Consider the following 25,111-nt stretch of genomic DNA (forward strand, 5'->3'; position numbering starts at 1 on the left):
TCTTGATAGAATTGTTAAACAAGAGTCGTTGATCCTAAGTCTCTTTGTCACCTCTTGCTTTATGGTTAAGAGCATTTTCCATGTGCTTCCAAGCCTGGATATGTCCTGTCCCTGGAGACTGGTTGTTTCACAGCTTTAGGATGCCTCCCCAAAATCCTCTCCAAGAATCATTTCCTCAGGCTGTGGCTTGTAAGCAAATCCATGCCTGCCTGCTGAAACACTGTGGGGAACCCTTCCAAAACAGTATGAAGGAGGAAGGTCTCTGGTGAAAAATGAGGAGATGTGGAAACATTGGGTAAAGTATGTCCCACAGGAAAGCCTGCTTGCTTTTGTCTTCCTTTTCTGTCCCATAGCCAAATGGCTGTAGGGATGAATCAGACATTGTGTGCTTTGGTGCTTCTCATAAGTGCCCTTGAACACAGGCTGTGTCTTTAGACCAACATCCTGAGATGCCATTTTTAACACTTTAAAATTTTAAATACTAGCAATGAGCACAAAATGGAGTTTTGGCTAGCAACCCTCAATTTGAGAAGGCAGCAGCCCGATTTGTTCCGCCTGGCTCAAGGACTGAGATTGCAAATCCCAGCACTAGTCACTACCTTTTAAAATTTAAGCATCACTTGTACTGACAAATTGCTTTTTAAAGTGAAAATCTGGTATGAGAGCCACTTGCTGGAGTTCCAACAGGAACAGGGGAAAGAGGTGCATCTAATGTGCATGTAACAGAAAAAAAAATGAGGGGAAGATTCATGTCTCCTAATCATCGCATGTTGTAAAACAGATCTTGGGCTGCTTGGTGGGGTGTGGAGTTGTGCCTGTGTGTATACCTGAGGAAGATCTTGGGGGCAGAATGGTGCCTTTGTGATGTTCAGGAGGGTGCTGAGGCTCTCTCAGGTGGGCACCCACCCCAACTCTCTTTCTTCTCTCCCTGGGAGCAGATTGTTCAGTGGAACAAACTCCAGAGAAAATGAAGAACAGCAGCAGCAGAGGAGTCTGTCTGCTTCTTTAAAGCAGATTCACATGTTGAACCTAAAGAACCTGGCCAGCCCTGGGAGAGTGCTTTCCATGGTTAATTTTCGCTTTTGTGTTACTGATTTTTCTTTTCATTATGTTTGAAATTGGGAGCACTTTGTTCAACATCAGTAGCCAATGGCAATAAGCTGTAGTGATGAGACTTTGCAGAGATATAGGGCAGGGGAAAAGAAGAAGTGTGAGAAATTGAAATGACAGGGTCGCGTTGATGACTAGTGATGTGGAGGAAGGAAATTTTTACCCCGTGTGCTTTGATGAGTAGTTCGAAGAGAAGACCATAGTAGGCAGGGAAGTCTTTAGAGACCAAACTGGTATGTCTGGAGCACATCTGGTGTAAAACAAAAGAAAATTGAATCATATATGTTTTAAATGAGTGTATTTGGGAGATTATTATTATTATTCTTTTTCAAGATGGAGACGTCTGAGCATGTTTTCATTTGGGAGAGACCCAATATCAGCTGTTGGCTGCATCTATGTATCTGTGCATGGGAAGTGAACTACTAGCGTGACTCACAGTGGTTCCATCTGTCACCTGTGATCACAGCAGGTCTCACTAGTCAGTTTTTTATGTGGAGTTGAATCCACTGAAAGTGTGATCATGCTTTTGAGATCTTACCATTCAGCCTGTTTGCAACCAAAAGCTTTGTTGCCTCAACCATCCTCATAAGGCTTCTCTTCCTTTCTGTTCAGCTGTGGTCCCGAAGTGCAAACAATGTATTTTGCTGTTTGGGACTAAATATATATTTTCATTTCATTATGAAATCACTGGAAAACTAGACTTCTCCAGAAATTTAGCATATTAAAAATCAAAAGATTATGAGGCTGAGGGGGTGTTAAGATATTTTTGCTTGAGCTAAAATGGATCATGTCATGCTCTGGAACGACTTGTAGTATCCTTGTGCTTCTGGCATTTCTCTGTTACCCCAGCCCATATTTCATAGGTTGAGGGATGTATTAGAACAACTATGCAAAAAGTCACCTTCCCTTTACACAGGGGTAGACAGAGACCGAGGGACAGAGGCTGGGCATGTCTGTGTGGCTGGATACACTCCACCAGGTGCCTGTGGTACCTGCTGCAGCTTCATGCAGCCCACCAGTGGTTGGCAAAGCTGTCAGCCCAGCAGATAAGCCCTGCTTGTACCCTGCCAGATGCTCAGGTTTCATTGCCCGTGATCAGAGCCTCTAAACCAGGGCTGGCTCGCACAAAAGGCAGGTGACCGTCAGGGTTGGTAAACTCTGTGTGGCAAACAACCCCCTGAAACGCTTCAGGGTGGCCAGGAACTGAAGAAGGAAAACCACAGAAAAAAACAGGCCAGCAACCTTCTGTGGGACCATTCAGACTCCTTTGATTGCTTTTGGGTTTTAGGTTACATAAACCTTGTCTTCATTTAGTCCAAAATGAAATTCCATTCTGTGAAATAGACTTTCCCCAGGCACTGGTGAAGCTCAGGGCCTCAAATTAGGTGGAAGTGCTGGTCTGTGGCTCTGCATTTGTTTCTCTGCACAGTAGTGCATGTCACCCTGGCTTTTACTTCATTTCCATTTGAGCAAGCAAAAAGCACCATCACGAAGGCTCTGAGCAGCTTGCAGATGACTCAACATGACAAAAGCAAAGTGCAGGGTGCCAGCAATCAGTAGCTTCCATAAACTGCCTGTCACATTGTCCTCTCCTTGGCATCTAAAAGCCAACCAAAAAAGTGGGCCAGGCAGTATCAGGGAGTGAGGCTGGCTGGGACCCCATGGGTCCTGCATGCCCCTTCTCCCAGTGGGGCAGGCCTACTTTAGCAGCGGTTGTTCACAGCGGGACTGAAGTTTCTTTAACCCTGGAAGAAAAGATGCACTAGCTTGAGGGCCTGCGGAGCATGGCAGCAGCGCATGTGGCCCAGTGTCCCTGCGCTGGGCAGTGCTGGCTGTGAGGGTGACAGGCAGGAGGTGCTGGCTGGACTGAGGACCGTCCATCACCCCAGGCTGCTCTGAGCTTGCGGGCAGCAGAGACCGGGGTGCCAGCCCTGTGGGGGCAAGCACACTGCTGCCATTGCATGGTTCATGCTGCCAGGCAGCGACAGCTGGGCTCCCCTGGCTGTACCTTCCCCTGCAGGCCCAGCACAGAGCGAGTGCACTGCCAGCCATGCGTTTGAATCCCCATTGGCAAGAAGGGCAGATTTTACATGTCTTTTTCTCCTATGTAACTACACCTTGCTGTCACCTTTTCCCAGCAGCTGAGGAAACTTCCCTGGAGCATCTTTGGAGAACCTTGGCCTCAATTAATACTACCTACCCCTTGCGCTGCTGAAACTGAACTTGAGCTTTTTTTGCTTTTGGCAAAGCACAGGGATGGATCTCCACTGCAGCAGCCCCACACCTTGGGAACAGCAATGCTGCTGCTCAGGCACGGCAGGCATCGTGCCGGGGTGGCTGCACTATGAGCCCTCCTGTCACATCTTCAGGGAGGCCACAACCTGTCCCTTGTATTCTCCCAGCTGGGTCTTTCACTGCCCAAAAGGCTCACTCCTTGTCCCCTCCATATCTGTGCCATACACAAAAGAAATGTTGGCCTGTGCTGAGGTTTTATTTCTGCTTTTGTTGACGTGCCCTTTTACTGCTCTCCCCTTTGAAGCCATCTCTCTGTAGCAGTCTTCTGAAAGGGAGGTTGCTCTTTGCCTTCCACAGCTATCCCCAGTCAACTGCTCCACACACTCCGTAATCTCAGCACACACAGCACTACGTGTGTGCTGCTGCCAGGTAACTTCCCAGGGGAGGGGGTGGTAACTGGAGTGTGGCAGATTGCTCCTTAGGGCTCGGGAAGGGAGTTGGGCTGTACCTTCATGTCACTGGGGGCAAGGGGGTCTCTGGGAAGGTCAACAGCTCCAACAGAAAATTTTTAGAGGTTAATAAATCTAAAAAGGCTGAAAAACTAGTGCTACAGGAGTCAGTACAGAAGTATTTAATGTATTTTCTGTCTGTTGGGAAAATGAGAAATATTCATCGGAAAAGAAAGAAAAAACCCCAACTTGTTAGCAAACAGGACTATGTTTCTCTGTGTGCGTATTTGGAGTTTTTTTTAAATGGATTTCTAACTGTCCATAAAAATGGACTTTTAAAGTGGGTTTCATTATAGGGGAACTGGAGGGGGAGTGGTGGGAGTGTCTGTGTGGCTGATTTGTTAGGCATTTGGGGATAGTGAGTATTATTTGATCTGTCTGACTGATAATTACCCAAGGGATCCTGTTTTTCAGCACACTGTGAGGCATAAAGTACAGTGTTCTGCAGGGGTCTGTGCTCATTCTCTGAGCCAGGCTGTGAGCTTATCCTTAGTGGGAAATGAGAAATGACACAGGTATAGGTAGCACAGAGCACAAATCTGTCCTAGCCTTCCCCACGGAGTGCTGCTTCCAGGCTCCCCTCAACGAGCCTCCAGTCGGCCCTGTTCCCCGTGACCAGAGCTGAAGCATCCTTTGCCTGTGAAGATTCAGCCTCTTTCCTCACTGCCCCAACTGCCCCACCTGCCCCACTCTTTAGGCCGCACACCCCACCATTAGAGTTTTGCAATGTGGGAAAGATTTTTCAGATGCTGCACACACCCAGCCACGTCTCCCTCCAGGCAGGCTTTCTGTTGGAGATGTCTCCACCTGGCAGAGCAAAAGAAGCACGTGTTGCCCATTACCTGCACAGCGCAGCAGAGGGGAATGTTGCTGAGAAATACTGGGCTGAAATGCAGCAGCGGTAGCATATAAGGCAAAATATTAGAGGCCTCCAGTGCAATCCCCAGAGTACATCAACCATACCCAAGAAAAGAAGCTTTCTATCCATCACGGAGTCGGCACAGATGTCAGGGTGGACAGCTTTAAGGAAGGCTGACTCTCGAGCTGAGGGTTGAGGAAAGTTCAGTGAAGACAATTCCTGACAAACTGACTTGAGTTACTGTCTTTTTGTGACCCCTAACCCAAGGAAGAATGGATTGATTAAGGAAATAATTATGGTTTTGACAGAAAAAATGAAAGAAATTAGTTCAGACACATTGGTTCTCAACAAGGTAGCACAGAAGATCATTATCCAAACAGAGGAGAAATTTCACCCGGCCTTTTCTGTCTCTAATACTCAGCAGAGTCAACAGAAAAAGACCTAAAGAAAAACCTCTCCGACTGCAAAGCCGAACAGCCCCTCAGGGCAGCTAACAACTCTTCACAGGTATGCCCAGCGCTAGGTACCATTTCCCCGTATTCCTCTGGGCATTGGAGGAGGATAACAGTGAACCTTGGCCATGTTTATGACTCCCTGTGCATGGAGCAATAGTGACTTTCCTGTGTTGGAAAATCCACTCTGGACTACAGAAGGTTTTTTCTGTTGTATTTGTTTCTGTTTTGTGTTGTTACATGAGGTTTTTGAGAACGTGTGCAGCATCCCGTTAAAAAATCCTTAAAATAAACATTCACAAGACTTTGGGGGCAGGCATTTGCCTTAGCCTGTTATCAGCTGCAGGCACAGCTTCATTTAGTGCTCTGCCAGGTAGCAGATGCACATCTCTAAAGGCCAGTCCTTTGGTCTTGCTCCTGCACATCTGTGTGTGATTAGACCGTTACACTTCCAGATGATCACAATTACCTGGGTCCTTGCTTAATTTTCGGATGGTGGCAGGAGCTTTCCCAAGGGAGGAAAAAGCAAGTCTGTAACCTTCTCTGGTTAATTCGGGTGAAGGCCACACAAAGATTTCTGACACTAGAAAAAAGCTCAAATAACAATCTTAGCACTGAAGTGACCATGGTTTCACATGAGATCTTACAGGGAGCGGCTTAATTTCCTTCTCAGCACCAGCACAGCTAAGAAAAGAGATAAGCAATAAAGAAGAGCAAAGCTTTTCTCTCAGGAGGGTTTTTTTAAGATCCTGCTCTGAGATCCTGAGCTCCTAAGATACTGCCTTACATCCAAACACCACCCTGGACGAGACACAAGGAGGGGTATTCTGAAGCTCCAGGACTGTATGAAATCAAAGTTGCTCTCTGTGGGAGCCAGCTTTGTGTGCTCAGTGCTTTTGCACAGCTGCTCACAGCCTGCCAGAGCGAAGGGCAGGCTTGGACTCCTACCTGGGCCAGACAGTAGCTCACTGGTGCTTTGCCTGCTGTGCATAACAGGGCTGAGAGCCCTGACCACAGTGTAGAAGAGCTCCTATTTCCTGATTCCCCTTCATTCTTTAATAGCAAATAGTCTTTTTAAAATCAGCCGCCTAAGTTCATGCTAAATTCTCAGGAGGTTGCTCTGAATTCACTCATAACATGGCTCTCCTAAATGGAGAGTTCACGCTGAATTCTCCACAGCAGGGTAATAAAGGTTCCCTCTTCTCAATATAATTCAGATTCAAATTCATAATATCTTCTTGTAAGTCTCAAGAAGACGTGACATCCCTCTCTCCAAGAGGGGTGGGGGGACTGGGTGGAGGTAAAGGGTTTTTATTTATTGGGGGGTTTATTCTTTCAAAAAGGTTTCTTATCCTTGTCCTTGCTTTGCATGCCACACCTGGTCAGAGGATCTCTTGCTCTGAGCCCACTTTCCTCTCAGAATATGACCTGTTTGTGCCATTTGCCTTAGCTGTGGGGAATCCACAGCCAGGCGATGTGGCCACTTGGGAAATCCCCAAGACAATGGGACCACCTGAGAGTGAATTCATGCTCCTCTTTCCCAGTGTAGTCCCATGAGCACATGAGATGTGGGCTTTGCGGCATCCCATGCTGGTGGCAAGTATGGTAAAGCTGGTACCATCCGGTCTGTGTCTATAGCTTACTCTGACAGTTTTGCCTCCTTTCAAACCTGGAACAGGAGTTTATAAAAGCTGGGCCCTGCTCCTCTGGTGCTGTGAGCCAAAGACAGTATTATCCTCCTTCAGGGGTGCTCTGCTGTGATCTAGAGAAGGCCAGAGTTAGTCCTTGCAGAGACATCTTCCCTTCCCTGTTCATCAAGTGAGTTTTGCAATCCTGGGATGATTGCCTTGCTATGACTTGAAATTCCCACTCTTTTCTGCAAGCATGTGATGTCTCATCACCATGAATGTAAACCCCTTTGCAGGAGTTTCTGCTTGGGCCAGCAAAGTGGATTTTTTTTCATTTTTGGAGTGTTTTTAATCATCAATAATCAGCAATGTTGAGAATGAGGGTGAAGTAGATTTGGGTAAGGTGAAACCACGGGCTGTGCATTCACTGTATAAAGATCCAGGGGGGGGAAAATGATGGGACAGAATTTAGGAGTTCTAAGTTACAGACTTCATTGTTTGGCACTCACCTAGGGAAAAATTAGATTATTAGACTCCTGTGCAACTAAAATTACATTTAATGTGTGGTTAATGTGAATGCTGTCAACTGAATGCAAGGCAGGAGGCTTAGGGTAAATCTGAGTCCACACTGCTAATAGGTTTAGGGCAATTAGTCTATTGACTTCTGTAAATCACATCTGTCAGAAAAAAAAACCAAAACAACAAAACAAACCTAGGTCATTTTCAACTGGCACTTACCTGAACTGATAGGTTATGGCTCAAATTACTGAGCACAAGGGATTGCCACTGTATCTCTTTAGGAAGGAGTAGTTTTAACTCTGAGAAATTGTCTGAATTTATAAAATTTCTCATGACCCTTTCATTCTTAAATGCTTGCTAAATTGTTGCACCCAAGATACAAATGTCTGGCTTAGGTCTTGCGTCTTGGTTGAAAGATTCTTACCCCAAGGTTTTGGGGATAAAAGAAATAAAAGAGAAAGAAAAGATGTAAACCAGTGAGAGTTTTCTGTGTGATTGACTTTTTATTAAAATACTATCCACCTTAATGTTACTTGGGGTTTTTTTATCATTACTTTTGGTTTTTTTTAACAAAAAGAAGAGAAAAGAAAAGTATGTCCTTTAATTTTTAGAAATTAGAAGAGATTAAACTTCCCTGTAAATTCTTTATTGGACAACTGATGAACAATAGTGATTCATTCAATAAGGAAAATACAGGTTGTATTTATTGAACTGTGTTTTATTTTCCTACACACCCTGAATGTTTTCTCTAAATTTAAGTAAATAATAAATGGTAGTTACTTACTGGAGTTAGCTTGGTTAAAATTTTGCTCTGTGGCTGTTGTTTTCCTTTTTAAATCTTTTTCATAACTACAGCCTCTATTTAGAACTCACTGTTGCCCTTACTCAGCAGAGCACTTAAATACGTGCCTAAATTTAATCAACGGGGAACCCTCTCCCTGTTCAGCAAAATGTTTATTTGCTGAGCTTTAAGCACATCAGTCAGTTGTAGATTCTCATCTGAGTACAAGCTGATCTCAGTAGCTGTGTCCCTGTTGGTCCCATTGTGCAGGGGAAGTAAGAACTTGTGTCATCTTATCACAGGCTCTAGCAAGCCCTGTTCCCGGTGGATGAGAGGCCACCTGCATAACTGAGGCCAAATGAGGTGACAGTTGTGGTTACATTCATTATCAGAGGTGATTGGCATCTCTCTCTTCATCCCCCTGACCAGGACGACCCAGCACTGCATTTGATTTATTTTAGGAAGGCTAGGAAAGCTGGAGAAGTAAGAAGGTTGCAGCAGTTATTGCCTTTTGTGTCTGGCCCCTTTTCTTAGCCCTCCTACCCCATTCCTGTGCACTGTCAGGACCGTGGCAGCAGAGAAAGGAAAGGACTAAATATGTCTATCAAGGTGATGTTCTGGACCTTGTTAACCACATTAACGTTTCTGGCTCTACATGCCTGCTCAGGGCACTGTGGAGATATTAGCAAGCTGTTCAGGGCAAGTTAGTTTTTCCATTAATGCCCTTGTACAAAGCTGATGTCATGGTCCGTTCAGATTTACAGGGCAATGTACTCCGTGATTTAAACTTTATTTCATGAGCTAATGAAGAAATATAATGAACAAACATGACAAACAGGGGCTCAGTCCCCTTTTGCCCAGATTAGTGTATCATGTGGATTCACTTATTCACTGCTCAAGTCATAAGGTTTCAGTAGTTATAGCCCATAACTCTCAATATCGTGCACCTATGAGCAAAAGAAAAGAATTAGTTACCTAGCTGACAGTGAGAGTGCTCATCCTTCCTCCTCCATCAACTTGTGGGTGTCCCCTTGTATCATACCAGGAAGCATGAAAGCCTCAGCAGTCCAGCTGCTGTTCGATCCGCTTCACAAGGTTTTTTGGGTAAACTGATGTTTTATACCCTCCACCTTGGAGGTTTGATCTATACCATTTCCATAAGTTAGTGGATTCTGAGGAAACTTCCAGGCAAAAGATAATGGCTGCTGGAGACAGCAGTTTGCAGGGGATCATGGTGCATAGTGGTCCCTTAGCTCTGTCTGGCTGCCTGTCCTGCCCACATGGTGCTCTCGCATTGAGCCAGTGGCACTGCTCCCAGCTTACATCAAGCCTTAGCATGAGCTGGGTTAGCCAAAATCTAAGCAGGAGTTGAGTGAACAGTCACAAACTAAGTACTAAAACACCCCGGCTGACTCCCTAGTTTGAAGCATGCATTGATTTCAAAGGGTGTCACTTTGTTTATAGGGCAGGACATCCATAACATGAAGCATGAGTTCATGTTTGCTTTGTCCTTTCTAAGCGAAGAAGAATTATCCATTCTTTAGTCATTGTCTTAAGAAGTTTTATCATCTATTTAAAAATTAACACGGAAGTTGGAAGAAGTTTAGCATAATTTCTTCAGTCTCTTGCAGCCTGCAGCTGGTTTCTTTAGCAACCTTGAATGTACCCTTTGCCTACTAAATGGGAACTCACTAAGACGTACAGCTGGATACCCATTACATGCTCATGTGGGTAAGGTTTGGCATTTGGCCACACTGATGGTGGCAGACCTTGATTAGGTTGTTCCCTCCATGCACTTCCTTTGTGTGAAGCCAGATTGTTCTCTGGAAAGAGATGCTGGATTTCATCCTCTTTTGCCCCTGAGAGAAAAGATCAAAGATGTACTTGCTCAGGAAACTGGAACGTAAGACACGAATGTTCATAGAAAATTTTATGCAGGGCAAGTTGGAGAGTTGGAAAGTCCTGAAGCTGGCAAGAAGCAGCCATTTGTGGCATAGGACCCTACCTTCCCCTTGAACCAGCAGGTTGCTGGGAGGAGACAGGAGCATCTCTTTGTGGTCCATCTCTTTGTAGCTCAAACCAACAGTTGGCTGTTTCTCCTTCTCGCTATGGGACAGTGATATAAGGAAGCAAGTGTCCCTCTGAATAATTTTTTCCTTTCCTACTCTTCTCTTAGAGCAACCCACCTGTGTGTCACCACCTATTTTGGCCATGTTAAAAGGTGATACCAGAATAGAGGGAAATGATTGCTGTGACAGCATGAAGCCATACCCATGCCCTGGTCATAGTGAGGTGGTTTGTTCCGTCTCGCTCCCTGCTTACTTCACCTTAGTCTGGATGTCACTGTTCTGTTGCCAGTGGGCTCCCCCGGCCCTAGGAACTCACCACCAAGGGAATGCTTTTTAAGTACCTACAGGGCGTTTCTCTTAAATAATATTTCTGTGCCTCAAAATGCACATAAATGAGATTTTCAGACCCTCAGCAATGAGCATGAATTACAGTCAGCACAAGGCAGCTGTCAAGCTGCTTCTGGAAATCCCACAAAGCATCTGTCTTCATTGTAGGTGAATAACTGGAACACTGAAATCCTTGACTCTCAGTTACACCTGAGCTCTCAATGACTAAGATTTCAAATTATGACCCAAAGGCAGTTCTGAAAATGGGATAAAGGATTTTGCAGCATTTAGGTGAGGTTTGCTTTGGTAGGGGTGGGGTCTGGGATGTTTTTCTGGGATGCTTTTGGAAGAAAGTTGCTCTAGGAGATTTTGCCTTTATTGATTAATTTTTAGAACATCCGATAAATTTTTATCGGCAACATTTCAGCCTTGTGGGTGTTTTAGTTTTTTCCCTTTTTGTGAGAGCCACGGTCAATAACCAAGCCTACAAGCAGCACTTGCAGTGGGTCATGATTGTGTTGTTTAAATTAGAAGACATTGGGGCTGTATGGAACGCCAGCAAACACGTTGACTTCTGGTTTTGGCAACAAACTGTCTAGAGACTTAGTTGCTTTGTTTCATGTTTGGAGTTTTGCTGCTTGCTGTTAGTCAGTGTTATTTTTATGCTACTTTTTATATATGCCATTTGCTCACTTGAGTGAGACAGAAAAGCACAAATATCTCATGGCCATGTGTTTTGTGTTGTCTCAGGGCATAAGAAATAAGAGCAGAGCAAGAGAGAAGGTTAGAATTAAGATCATAAACTACAGAGGACAAAACAAGACCTAAAGATCTCTTGCATTTTTCTTGTCAAAGTTTTTACTGGGCTCTTTGTTATTGCCAGACTTGCCTTAGTCAAAAAGTTCTTACATGAGCGAAGAGCCTACTTAATGTATGTCACGTACTGCCACTTTTCATTTTTCCTACGTATCAATACAGCTACCAGAATATCATTGTTTGGCTAGCATAGGCTGTTCACAACACAGGGGCTTACTTAGGGGAAGAACACCTCCTTTAGCCCATTTCTTTGTAGGATCTTGGAGAATAAATCAATCTTAGTAAAGTATGTATCTGTACGTGTGTGGTTTTGCATGTTTTTAACTGAATTTCTGGAGGCTAGTGAGGTTGGATTTCCCTATTTTTCTTTCCTTTTTTTTTTTTTTTTTTTTTCCCCCTAATGCATTCAGTTCATTAATTCCTGGTTGATCTTTAATTATGCAAATGTTTGGAAGGATCATGTCCAGTCATGAACCTGCTGGCTGCTGAAACATTATAGAATTTTCTGTAATTAATTTTTTTTCCTCAGTCAGGGAAAATAATATGGTTTGAGTATGTTTTATTTTCACTGGATCCACTAATGCTCAAACTAGTCACTGAACTCCATGAGACTTTTACCTAAATGGGTTAATGTGATTTAGCACACAACTAGGCTTGCATTCTGTAGAATAGCCAAGTAAAAGAAGCCCAGGTAGAGTAATTAGCACTGACTTGGTAAATCTTGTTGTACTAAACAAAACATGGAATCTTTGATTAAGCAATGCTGGGAGATGTCCAGGAAAAAAATAAAGGAGGGAAGTGATAATGTACCTGAGGTTTTTGTGGGGTTTTGTAGCTTTGTCTAAATTCAGTAGCGGATAAATCTGTGAACAATTTCAGTGCCACCTTAGCCAGGTATAGAACAGATGCTGAAGACCCTGATGTTGTGGAGTGGTACAGCAGCGCCTTGATCTCTGCTGAGGGGGACTGGGAAACACAGGTGATCAGCTGTGCTGGGTGACAGGAGCAAAACCCAAGCATATCCTCAGCTACCTTTGCTGAATGCCTCCTGACTTCCTTAGGAAGTCATCCCATTGCGGATGAGCCCTGGGGCAGAGATCTAGGGCTCAGCAGCTCAGCCGCAGGGTCTGGCACTCAGATTGCAAGAGTCAACTTGAGTGGGCACCATTTGCTGCTGTTGCCATCCTTGCACCCCTGGTGGCAGCTCAGCCTGACGTTCAGCATCAGCCAGCAAAGCAAAACCCATGGTTTGGCTCGGGCTGCACCACCTCAGTGTGCTGCTGGGTTCTGCCTCTTACTGCCGAGCATAAGGGAACAGCTAAGAAGATGTCCTTGCAAGGGACTTAGATAAAATTGACATTCTCTGCTAACTAGATAGAAACTACCACACACAGAGATTGTTTTTCATGAGTCAAGGTCTGTGTTGCCCCTGGCATTTGTTTTGTGGATAAATTGCAGGCATAAGCTCTGCCTCCCGTATCTTTTTATCCAGGATGTCCTTCTGAAGGAAAAGGAAATGTGTTCTTCACAGTAGTATACAACCCAGCCTGCCTTGCCAGGGCAATTTAAATCACTCTGCTGCTATTTGGCCAGTTTCTAGCACTTGTAAAGCACATTAGAACAATAATGTTCTTGTCAGTGACATGGAGATTTGCTTTGCAAACCTCACAGCCTGCAAAGTCAGATCTGATTCTGCAGACAGCCTGTAGAATACAGTTACTGAGATGTAATGTCACCTGCCTTTCTTGTCCTCTGTCTCAGCAAACTGAAGAAACAAAGCCTGTGAAGTGCCTGCATAACATCTGCATGTGTCAAGAGTGGGAAGCTGCTCCTTTGCAAACACTTCTCTCTGTCAGACTTGTAGGGAAAGAGACACAAGCACCATTATCAGAGAGGAGCTACATGATGCATATGCATCAATGAGAGACTTGGAGTGATGGAATTTTTTGGTGGCAGCAGTGCACTTGTTTTCCCTTCAATGTGTATACAGCATCCAGCCCTGAAATAGGTAAAAGCAATGAAGTTAAAGTCAATAATATTAACACCCAGCTGGAGCTGAAGATGTAAATCCAGCTAGCAACACGTGCAGGATTGACTTGTGATGTTCCTTGGTACACAAGGAGGTCTTCCTTTGACACTTTTAGTCAGTTCTGCCACTAGCTTGGAAGGATCATCTGCTTCAATTCAGGCTTGTTGAGAGTGGTGTATCTGGCACAAAAATGTGAAAGAATTGGAAAAAATGCTACTGTTTCAAACCATGGGGAAAAACAAAACAAACAAAAAATGCACCTAAGGATTCATAGATGGCTTTGGCAGTTTGATGGGGTTGCTCTGGGATGATTTGCTCCATGAGTGAAAGCCTGAGTTGCTGGAAGAACAAAGAACCAGCAGAATGTGGACATCGGAGAATACGAACTCTGTGTTGCAGCCTTGTGTAGATGCTCACAAATAAGCCACAAAATGCAACTACTTGTGCAAAGCGAGTGAAAAAAAAAGAAACAATCAATCTGTGTTTAAAAAAAAACCCTGAAAAGGTCCTTGGCATAAGCAGATCTTACGATCTGTGAACAGCTTTTGTCTTCCATGCTGGTCAGTCATCTCATCTTGGCACTTACATTTTTAAAAGACTGAAGAACTTCTAGGTATTTTAAGCTTCATTTACTTGTTACTTGGAGCATTCCTCGTTCAAGAGGGACTGTACTGCAGGATTTTTCATTCTCTTTCAAAGCATGTAGGACCTGCAGTAAGCACATCCAGAATCATGCCTGGCTACATTCTTTTGCAGACTCTTTTTTCCATCCTGAACCAGTATTCCTACTGCCATCAGGCAGCTATTTTGCTTGAATAATTGCATTTCTGTGGGATTCTTATTTTCAGAAAAAAAATGCTACAATGTATGGTAGAGTTCATGCAGATTTGTTATGCAAATGGTCAGGTGAAAAATGTACAATAAGATTTAGAAAAAAATGTAATTCCTATTGCCAGTGGTTGTGTCTTATCAGCTGGGAGCAATCTGCTTGATTGACAGAGTAGGGAAAAAAAGCAAAAGCAGAGACTTCTGCTGGAACCTGAGGCTTTACTGTAACAAGGTGACCCCAGCAAAGCAGTAGACTCAGTGATGTCTACAAGCAGGATTTTCTAGTTTCTTCCCTTGTTTCTTAAAATACTATCTCAAGTGTTGATTCTTAAAAATCTTACTAATAATTTTCTCTGTTTCTGAGCAAATTATTAATTAAAATTGCAACTGATGTGTCAGATTTAAACAGAAACCATTTATAAATGGAAAACTTAGAAGAGCATTCATTCTAGGAACTTTGATGTTGTTAATTAAGTGATGCAAGGTGATTTTTTTCTTAATAAGAACAGTTAGTAGTGGAACTACTTAGTGTCATGCAGAATAGCAGTAATGATATGCAAAAGTTTGGGCCTTACACAAGATGAGTTGTTGGAGTTGCAGACAGCCTGTTAGTTCCTTCTGCCTGGAACTGTGTCTCAGTGTGACACCACATGGCTTAAAGCCAGCCCCAAGATCAGGACCTGCAAAGGGCACTTTCCATGCTCAGCACATTTCTCCCCATACTCAAGGGTACATTTAGGAACCAGGGAATTCGGGTATTTTAGTATCTCAGTACTTGGGAGAGAAATGCAGTGAGACATGCTATGTTCTTTTCTGGGTGGGAATTGGTTGGAGTTCCCTGAAAACCAGTAGTAACAGGTTGCTGCTGTGGCCAGCTGTGCCTTAACATAGCAGGAGAGGGGAAACCTCCCTTACGTTCCTTATGGAAGCTTGTTTGAGTAGATAAACTTTCTGCAAGGAAGAGCTGTTGTTACCTTTTCTGACTTTGTCCTGCTTCCAGAGTTCACAAGGGTGTGATGAGACTTAAAAAGCAGAAGCTGCTTCAGATAGCTAGAGAAGAGTGAGATGTCCTTACCAGCTGGAGGAGTAGAAGAACAGTGTGTGAGAGTTTGTGCTTGGATGGGACCTTGAAGTGTCATCAAATTCCAAGCTCTTTCTACCCAGGACAGATCAGCTCAACCCAGACGTGCATCATTCTGCTACTGAGATAAAAATCAGTTGTTCCATGAGAAACCCATTGCTTACAGTTCCTTCTCATCGGTGATGGGTTTGCAGATGAGATGGACTGGTTTTTTTCAGGTGTGGCCAGTCCTAGACTTTGAGCTGAAAACACTAATTCACTCTAAAGTTTGCTGTTGACAGTATTAGTTTATTCTGCTGGTTTTCCCTCATGGCAAAGCTGGGAAATAGATCTGCCTGGGCATGTTCAGAGCATGCAGGCTGTCACAGTAAAGGCTACTGATGCTTTATATTGGGTTTGTTTATTACAGAAGCTGTGTAACAACCGCTAGGTTTTTCAGGTTTTCCTATTTGTATAGAAAACATCTTATTTCTTCAGATCAGATGTGTTACCTCAGGATATTTACTCTGCATGTATAGAAATCTTAGACTCACCTTGGAATATTTTCCTTTCTTCAGGGTTTGTTTTTAAGTAAAAATTTGCTGGTTTGAGGAAAAGCACACCCTGTAATATATTTTCCTGGCATGGTGTGCCAGGAAAAGGGCATATACTGTCAGTGCTGATACCCTTTTCTTTTTCACATTGATACAATTGTCTTTCTGTATTAAAATCAAACACGGACTGAACAGCCACATGCTAGGAATCACTAAGTGGTATTTAAATAGATGTGTATCATGACTCCGAGGCAAGCGGCACAAAAGACCTCACACCTCCTAGGCATCCAGCACGTTAGGGAAACAGGAGATGGATACAGCCACCCGTGGAGGGCACACAGCACCTCGCAGGGCTGGGTGAATGGGTTAGGAGCAGAAGGGAACAGACTTCTCCAATATTGTCTTGTAATGGGGTTAAATGTCTGCCTAGATGTGTTTTTGACTTCATTAGTTAATAAAGTTTGGAACTTTCTTATGATGGTGGTCAATGTTGTGGGATGAATATCCACCTCTTCTTGTATTTTGGACGTTTGAGCTGGTTGTATACAATCTGTCAGCGTCAGCACGTGTTCAGTGGCCAGCTGTGGTACCAGAGTTCACAGTGAATGTGGAGATAATCAAAGAGTCTGTAAAACATTTTCAGGATAAACATTTTCTATTTTTGTCTTTTGCTATTTGAGAAACAGACTGAAGTGCAGTCTTTAAACCTTTTCTTGCTGTATCCTAATGTTTCAAAAGGACTTGTAATTTTGGATCTTGACTTGGAAACAATTTAAAGGCGGTTGATTTTCAGTGGCTGGGAGTGCTGCACTTCCTGACTAATCAGACTCTTTTGATGTGTCTTAAATTGGGCACTGAAATAATGGATAGACAACTGCAAGTAGTTGACTTAGGACAGCTCTTTGGGGGTTTAGGCAAAGATGCTTTAACGCACAGCTCCCATATGCTCCGAGCATGCACACAGTGAGTTATCACTGCTGAGCGGACAAGGTTAACTGATGTGAAACTATTAAACCATGCCCAAGCAACCAATATGCTCCAAATAACTAGCTGTTTTTGAGAAGTGTAGGCCTGTTCTATTTCAGCATCAAAGGAGTCTCCTGCTGGCACTGAGAATGGCTGGCATAATAAAACATTTCTTCTAAATATGGTAAAATGCATTATTTGGATTTTTCATGCTCGATCCAAGTCCTGGAAGACTCAGCAGGAGTCTCCATTGACATTAAATGAGGTCTGTCCTCCCATGTGAGTTAGTGACTCTGTAGCTGCTTTGTAACCTGGGCTATACCGGGTAAAATAAGGGAAAAGAAGTGGTTGCAGCAGCTGTATTTGCATACTAAGAGAACAAGCATGGTTTTCCTGAATTTCCTGGCTTGTCTGGGTTTTTTTTATTCTTTTTTTTTTTTTTTTTCCCTTCTGCAGGCAGACAACCATCTGTCATGGCAGTGTAAGCACAGTCCTGAACTAGCTAGTGCAACTAGAGCTGTAGCCAAACAAAAGCCCATCTAAATGTTGAATTCTTGGAGAGAAAAGAAATCTGATTAGTTTCCAAGTTTTATTTTCTTTCTTTTGGATGTATTTGTGCAGAGCTGAAAGGAAGAGTTATTTATTGCTTGAATAATGCTTTGAAGTTTGGTCTTTTGCCAAAAGCCTGTTGACAGTAACATGAGTGTTGTTGGTGCTCACTGGCATCATGTATTACTTGGGGATCTTTAAAAGCTCTCTGAACAGCTTACCAAGACTTCATTAACATTTGATTTCTGTCTAAGTGAGGAAGAAATTACTCTGTCTTTTTTACAGGTGGATCAGCAGCAGTAAGCAAGTTCAGTGATTTACTGGCCTCTTAGGGCACGCTCCCCGGTCCTAGTAGAGATCCCGGGAGTCTGACAAAGAAGTCATCTCTTTTTTTTTAACAACCAATCTGACATCCCCTTATGTTGCCACCTTTTCCATACCTTCTCATTGTTCATGTAGTATCTTTCAGGGAAAAATGAAATTATGGATAACCTCAGTTTCATTTCACAGCTATTTCCTAAGGTACCAGTCAACATCACCTTTTTTCCTATGGTTTATAGTTACTCCTCTTTTTGGTTTTTTTTTTTTTCCCCTCTGATTTTAAGTGGGAAGATTTATCTGAGGTTTTTAGATTTCTTTTAATCATTCTTTCACTAGTAGCCATGACAAAGTGTCTAACACGCCCTCTTTTCTTCTTGTCCTCAGGAAACCCGCTGACCGTGGCCTGCAAAGCTTTCTTTGGATTCAGTGGAGAATCGGGCCCCATGATCTACTGGATGAAAGGGGAAAAATTCATAGAAGAATTAGAAGGTCACATTAGAGAAGGCGAAGTCAGGTACTTTTTGGAGTATTTACTGTTGAAAACATGGTATGTCCCAAAATCCCGTTGGGGTTTTTTGAAAGAGTTTTTTTAATTGGAAGTGGAAATAGTTTTCTGTCTGAAGAGTGATGAATGACTTGGAACCAGGCCAGTGTGAGTTACTCCTTCTCCCTTCTAGCAAATCAACTTAAAAGACATAGCAGCTATCTATGTGCCTGAGAATCTGTTATGAAATTCCCCTGATGGTAGCTGAAGCATCTCTGGAGTGGTTTGGGGGTTGATTTTAGCCCCGTGTGGAAATGATGCTGTCCACTGCAGCTGCCCCTTGTGGCAGTCCTTGGCAAGATGACATTCATTTCAGCATCAGTGTTAATCTTAAAGATGAATGGTCTCCTGTCAAAGACACCATACTTTTTCTCTTCTACTGAATGTCTGCTTCTATGTCTAGCTGAATACTGCAGCTCTCAGTATGCCTTAACTAGGGCTCTCAAAGAGCAGCATTTTTTCCGCCATTCTTAACACTTAAGGAAGAGGAGGAAGTCTCTGTGTGAGAATGTTCAATATCCAACTTGTGCTTGGCCGATTCCAGATGCTGGTTATCATTTGCTGTACCAGTTGTAAAGAAAAAAGACACTTGTATCCCCATGAACATTCATGGAATTTGCACCTAACAGCATCATCTTGTCTTCCTTGTTTAATAATTACCTGATTAATAGCTCTTTGAGCAAAGACTGAGCTATGGTTATGCTACGGACAAGGTTGCCCCAGCTCCTATAGGTACAATGAATATAGATTATAAAGAAAGGCAAGGTCTTTGCACCTTTCATGGCACAATTTTTTGGTCTCATTTCTGAGTTGTTTGTTTCTTGTGAAAGTGATTTTGGACCGCAGGCAGAGAGAGAGACTCCTTTGCTTTATTACCTGATCAATAATTTGAAGTTCAGCCATTTAGCCACTAGTTATTAAGATGTACTAAAATAACTGACCTAACATTGCACCTTAATTGCATACAGATTCAATTTATATATTGCTAGAATGGCTTTAAGTGTGCAATCCTCTTTTGGGCTTCTGACCACAAAATACAATTATTGGAAACTTCTGCCACTGCAAGCAATTGGCATTTAACAACATTGTGTCCTCTCTGGTGTATATATATGAACAGAGTGATTTTGGCCATGTTCTTCCTCTACATCAGAAGGACAATTTGAGGTTTGTATTTAAAGAGCTCTCTAGCTATAGCACAGTTCAAAACTTTTCTTTTATGTGCATTTGTTAGTGAAATTGAGTTTGAAAAAGCTCTATTTGTCCTTCATTGTGCCGTATCATTACACGTTCATGTTTCAAATTAATCTTGTGACAACTCCCTTTTCTCACTCCATTAAAATTCTTTGATTCAGTTTACAGACTTAACGCAATTCAGTGAATCTTCTTTTCAGCAAAGCTACTTAACATGTACCTAATCCTCCTGTGCATCACACCCAGCGTTAAAAACACAGCATTTACCAAAACCTACTGCGTCATTGCCAGCAGAGCCACGGTCCATCCCTTTTTTCATTTAGAAGTAGCTATGGCAACTACAGTAGTAACTTTTTGCAAATGTTTTTTTCACAGTAACAGCTCTTGTTTATGTGTACCATTGCAGGTATGCTGCTTCAGGGAAACTAAGCAGCACCAACTGTTCTCTGTCAGTGCCCAGAGCCAGCCCACACCTTCCACCCAGTCGTGTTTATTGATGTATTTCAAAAAATGTCATGTATGTTTCAAATTTGATGAGCCATGGTGAACTTTCTGGTTAGATGCTTTTCTCATCAGTTTGCTTCTATATGGTATTATCAGCACATTTCTGCTGATGTTGATAAACTACAAGTAATGGGGAATTGTTACAACCAGACCAAGATATGTCATGCGTTGTTCCTTTGGCAAATACTGTAACATTTTAACTCTGCATCCCCTATGTTAAATTAGTTCATAAATGTAGCAGCACTCCGAATTTTTGGTGCTGTCTTTACCCTGGACTGTACCCATCCATTGCGTCACTGGATTTGCTGTATGTGATGAGAGTTCAGGTTTGCAGATCAGTGCAGTGTGGGTGTACGAAACATCCATCCCTAGTTTGCATCTTCTAGCATGCTTAGTTACCAGTCAATTAGTGTGCTGTTATGAAAGCACTAAAATAAGAATGCACATGACTTGAGCATTTCTGTTAAAATCAAACCCGTGGAACGTTTTCTTTTGGTAAGCAGATTTCACCATGAGTAGTATGTATGTAGCTCTGGGCTTCTCGTTATTTATTAGACCTTGTTACAGAGCCTTATAATAAAAGGTAACTAATCAGCACTGCAGGACCTAGAGGCTATGAACCCCTTCTGTAACCTGCCTCCTTGCCTTCCCTTGAATTAAGATCCCCAAATGTGAGGCGTGCGTAGGGGGAAAAGGAGAAAGAGACTTTGCTTGCCAGGTGGGTTTTTCACAGCAGTAATAAACATGTCATTTAAATTGAACCAGGGTTATTAAAGAAGGAATCGGAGTCTTTAAGCCTGCCTGCAGAGTTGTCAGTTGTACCTAATTATCAAAGGAGCCCACAGCAAATTTCAACACTGTCCCTCTGCCATGGCAAAGACGTATTTTCAGGCATAAATCTTACTCTCCCAGCCACCTATGAGTCATTTCTTTTTCTTCTTCATGCAACATTGCAGAACAGTTTGCAGGTGCTTCATAATGCTCAACTTGTAGAGCACGTTTGTCTTTTTTTCACTCTCCATTTTTAAAATGGAAATAGTTTAATTCATTCTAAAGACATGAAAATAAGTGAACAGAGACATTTTGAACTGCAGCCTTGTTTCTTCCTACTGATCATCCCCCACAAAAGTCGACTCATGGTTGCAGAATGCTCAGGAAAGATGATGTATTCTGTTAGGAGGGGATGATGAGGGATCGAGGCAGAATTACCATCACTGCCTAGCTAATGTGCTGGGCATTTTGCAGAGAACTATGGCAATGACAGCCCTCTTCTGAAAAGCTTGCACTATTCAGGTAGGCAGTGCCTGAGCAGAGAATGAGAAACACGATGCAGGAAAGTGAGAGGGAAGATCACTGTGCCATGTTGTTAGTTGAACTACTTTTCGTTGGATAGGTACTTATGTACACGCAGGTCTGCCCTTTCATCTGCAGGCTATTGTTAAGGACTGGAAAGAAGGGACTATGGTTCCTATTCCTGTTCACAGTCCAGAACCTGAACTATTTAAAGAATAAAAATTTCCTTTTTGGTAAGTTTCAGCTCACATGTAAATTAGTAAAGGTTTGGAATTAATGCTTTGGTCTTGCAAAGAGAACCAAGTGAAGCTTTCTCACGGCCTTTACATCTGTGATCCTACCAAGCCGGAAAATGTGGTTTCAAGGGAAAAGTATTTTAACTTCAGATTCAACTTAGTGCATAAATACATTAGGAAAATACGACAAAAGATTTGAAAAATCTGAAACGTTGGATATTTTTCAAAGAAAACATTTGTATTCTAAATTATGCTTTTGGTTTTTATTCATATCTTACCTGAAAAATAATCAGTAGACAAATTGTGTTGTTTCAGATCAAATAAAATGCTTCAGCTTGAACAAAAAGAAGCTGGTGGGGTTTTTTTACTACACCCACCTCTTCTCTCTCTCCCTCCATCCTGTTTGTTGTGAGTTGTCAAGCACCATTGATTTACCTATGTATTAAATGATGTAATTACTGCTACAGTGTGTTCATCAAACCAGAAAAAAGAGCTATTCTTTTCTCAGCTTGTGGGAGCTGGCACCTGTTGGCAGTGTTGCTGGCAAAGTTTCCCCCAGCTCAGGTAGGGACAGTGCTTCATCTTCTGGGAGTGCAACATATACTGCTCTGGCTTTAAGGTCTTGCATGTTGATACTGTGTTCCTTTTCTAAGGCAAAAATATTGTGCTCCGGGTTCTCTGAACCAACCACAAAATGCAATCAATTAAAGGCCGCACACACATTAAAAAATGTAGGTGCCAACTGTGTATTACTGTGGCAGCAATGAATCATTAGCTGTAGAGTACTGGTTAAAAAGAAAAAAAAAAAGAAAGGAAAAAAAAAAAAAAGCAGGAATGAAGGGTTTCAGACCCCTAAGAGCTTTTTACACTTTGCTACTAGCATAATGCTTAAGTGACTGTCAGCACTTTCATGATAGATCCCATTCTGAAGAGTTTTCTTCCTAAAGATTTCAATTAGCATGAAAATAAGTGGAAAAAAATTCTTAGTCCATATGCATATTCTTTTTTTTGCGAAAGCTCCTTTTCAGCTGATCATGTATTATTTAAATTTAGGTTAAGGGTCAATCAATTATTCTATTTTAAATAGATTCAGAATAATAGTTTATTTTATCTTAATTGCAATCTGTCTTCAATTTTTCTGTGTAAAATACACAAATTATAGTAAACACAAGACAATTTGAGCATTCAGCGTGCTCCAGGTTAGTGTCCCAGATATCTTCTCTGCTAATGATTTTATTTGTTCCTTACAGCATTTTTAGGCCAAAATTTGTGGATCATACTGTATACCAACACAGAAAAAATACTTTCCTGAGTTTAAAATATATCACTATATATAGATATGGAAAACTAATAGGTAAATGAGAATTTATTTATCGGACCAGCAATGATTTATGCTGATTTGTGTCTACAGACAGATCAGGCTTTCTTGGGAGGTTTCTTTTCTGGCCAGAAATAATGCAAAAATACAGCCTTTCTTGCATTATTTTCAGCACTTGGACTCAAGGCCAGAATAATAAACCCCCCACCAATAAATGAGAGTGAATTTGCAAAAAAGATGCATTCCAAGTTTCCAAATGCAACACACATGCCAGTTCTTAAACCAATGTTTCCACTTGGTTTTCGGCAAGTTATGCAGCCATAGGGAAAAGGCTGAACTGTTGGTGGATGCTGTGATACATCATCTGGGTTCTGTCAGATCACACAAGCCTTTAAAGGCTGTATGAAGCCTTACTGGCAATATGTGGTTTGTAGCAGTCAGGCTTGCATTCTTGATTGTCTAGTACAATGCCCTTGTACTTCGCTTCCGTTGCGTTTTCATGTTTGGAGTTCCGTGTTTGTTACAGGAAATGATGTACATAAGAAAATGTGTGTGTGTATTGGAAACCCCAAAACAACTTCATAATACAGAACTTTGGGGGCTCTTGTTATTTAAAAATTTAAGCTCTCCAGAACCAGTTTCCATCAAGCACAAACAGTGCTTTGGTTAATTACTTTGTGCCCAGTTGCCTCCCTTCAGCCTCCCAAGGAACTATTTTTTTTGTGAACCCAGATCTTATTTATACCTTTACTTTTTAGTACCATACACTATCTTTTCAGAGAGAAGACTCACTGAAGCACTCTGGGCAGTGGTGAATTCACAGGCAACTGCGAGGGCATCCCACATTTTCTGTTTACCCCTTACACATCGTGCAGCAGTGCGCTGACAGCATCAAATGAATCTGGTAGATTTTACTTGATGCGACATTTCCTTGTTCAAACGATCAGCAACTTTTCCTTGAGCAACTGATAAGAAGCCTTTTGAGAGACTAGGGCATTGTATTTTTAGACTTAATGTCAGCATCAGAAAACACTTGCATTTATTTTGCATTCTTTTTAATGTTCACATTAGAACAATGACATCAAAAGACTGTACCTCTGGCCTGAAAGTCAGCTAGAACTTTCTGTTCCCTTTGTGGGGATTTTGCATGTCTCTGTCCTCTCAAAGGAGCAGAGAGCTCTTGTTCTTGACACCATTGCCTTTTAAAGTCAGGATCTAGCCCCCCAAAATAGAAGAAAATTCCACAGTAGCACAGCTCCTTTCTTTGGTTTTCCAGACTGCATTAAAATGTATCACAATACCCAGCCTTTAAAATACTGCCTTATGATTTGCTCATCTATAGCTTAGTAGTGCATATTTACTTATCTGGAAAGTGAGTATTTATTGCTGCTTTTAAAGGAAACATTGTTTTTAGCATCTAATTTTGGTGCAGGCGGTGAGCAAGCCACATGCTTGTGGTTGTGCTGGTAGCCCCTCTTCCTGCACTTGTTTCAGGTCATCACTACGAATGTGGCAGAGAAAAAAGCTTTGGGTTGTCATTGAAGACACCTCTGTGAAGTCTTCTTCAGCCAGCTCAAGTTTCCTTCTAAGTCCTTCTCCAGGAGTGGGGGAGGCCAGGAACACCGTGTATCTTGTCCTGAGAAAACATAGTTCTTTTGGGAATCTTCCAGCTGTTTAAATTCAGTTAAGCAAAGACTATTTCCTTCCTTTCAGACTCCTCAGAGAACATCTCGGTGAAAAAGAAGTTGAACTGACATTGATCTTTGATGCTGTAGAGGAGGCAGACCTGGCTAACTATACATGTCATGTGGAAAACAGAAATGGACGGAAACACGCCAGTGTTCTTCTGCGCAAGAAAGGTAATTCTCTTTATTTAATCATATGTACTCTCGCCTGCCTGAGCAGCAGCAAGTCAGCCAGTGGCAAAGGTCCTGCAGACCTCTCTGAGCCAGGCTGGACTTCTGTGTGCCTATTTGGAGCTGAAGGATGTTTGTTACAGGTTCAGTTTACTATTTGTGAAAAAAAATCATGACTTTTTCTTCAGGTTCTAGTGAATCAGCCTTGCAGGTGATGCACTTGTCTGGAATACAGTCACCCACAAAGCACCATTATAATCAGTGGAAGTATTCTGGTCTGAACAACGTATGAGTCTGACCCAGAGTTGGCTGACTAAATCAGAGATAATTGTGTGAATTAAGATGTGCATTTCTTAGAATAGGTACCTCAGCAGTGAGGTCAGATGTTCACATATTTCTCTAGTTCCTGGCTTTGCTGTTTAAACAGCAATCTTTGAACAGTTGCCATGCATTTTAATTTCTAACTGCATTGGGAGTGAAAATATTGCAATGGGAGCTATAAATCAGTGGAAAATTACTCCATCGTGGTTGCTTTGCTTGGTACTGTATCTGGAATT

At 42.4% G+C, this 25,111-nt stretch overlaps 1 protein-coding gene across 1 annotated transcript in view; it reads left to right on the top strand.

The window, feature by feature from the left end:
• The window catches only part of IL1RAPL2 (interleukin 1 receptor accessory protein like 2), a 393,018-nt gene that overhangs the window by 345,179 nt on the left and 22,728 nt on the right, over positions 1 to 25,111 (top strand). The window contains exons 7-8 of the mRNA XM_040614776.1: positions 17,997 to 18,126; positions 24,412 to 24,557. Of these exons, the coding sequence (XP_040470710.1) occupies positions 17,997 to 18,126; positions 24,412 to 24,557 (276 nt within the window). The remainder of the gene's footprint in view (positions 1 to 17,996; positions 18,127 to 24,411; positions 24,558 to 25,111) is intronic.

The sequence above is a fragment of the Falco naumanni genome, chromosome 14, assembly GCF_017639655.2.
Source record: "Falco naumanni isolate bFalNau1 chromosome 14, bFalNau1.pat, whole genome shotgun sequence".
NCBI classification, from domain to species: Eukaryota; Metazoa; Chordata; class Aves; order Falconiformes; family Falconidae; genus Falco; species Falco naumanni.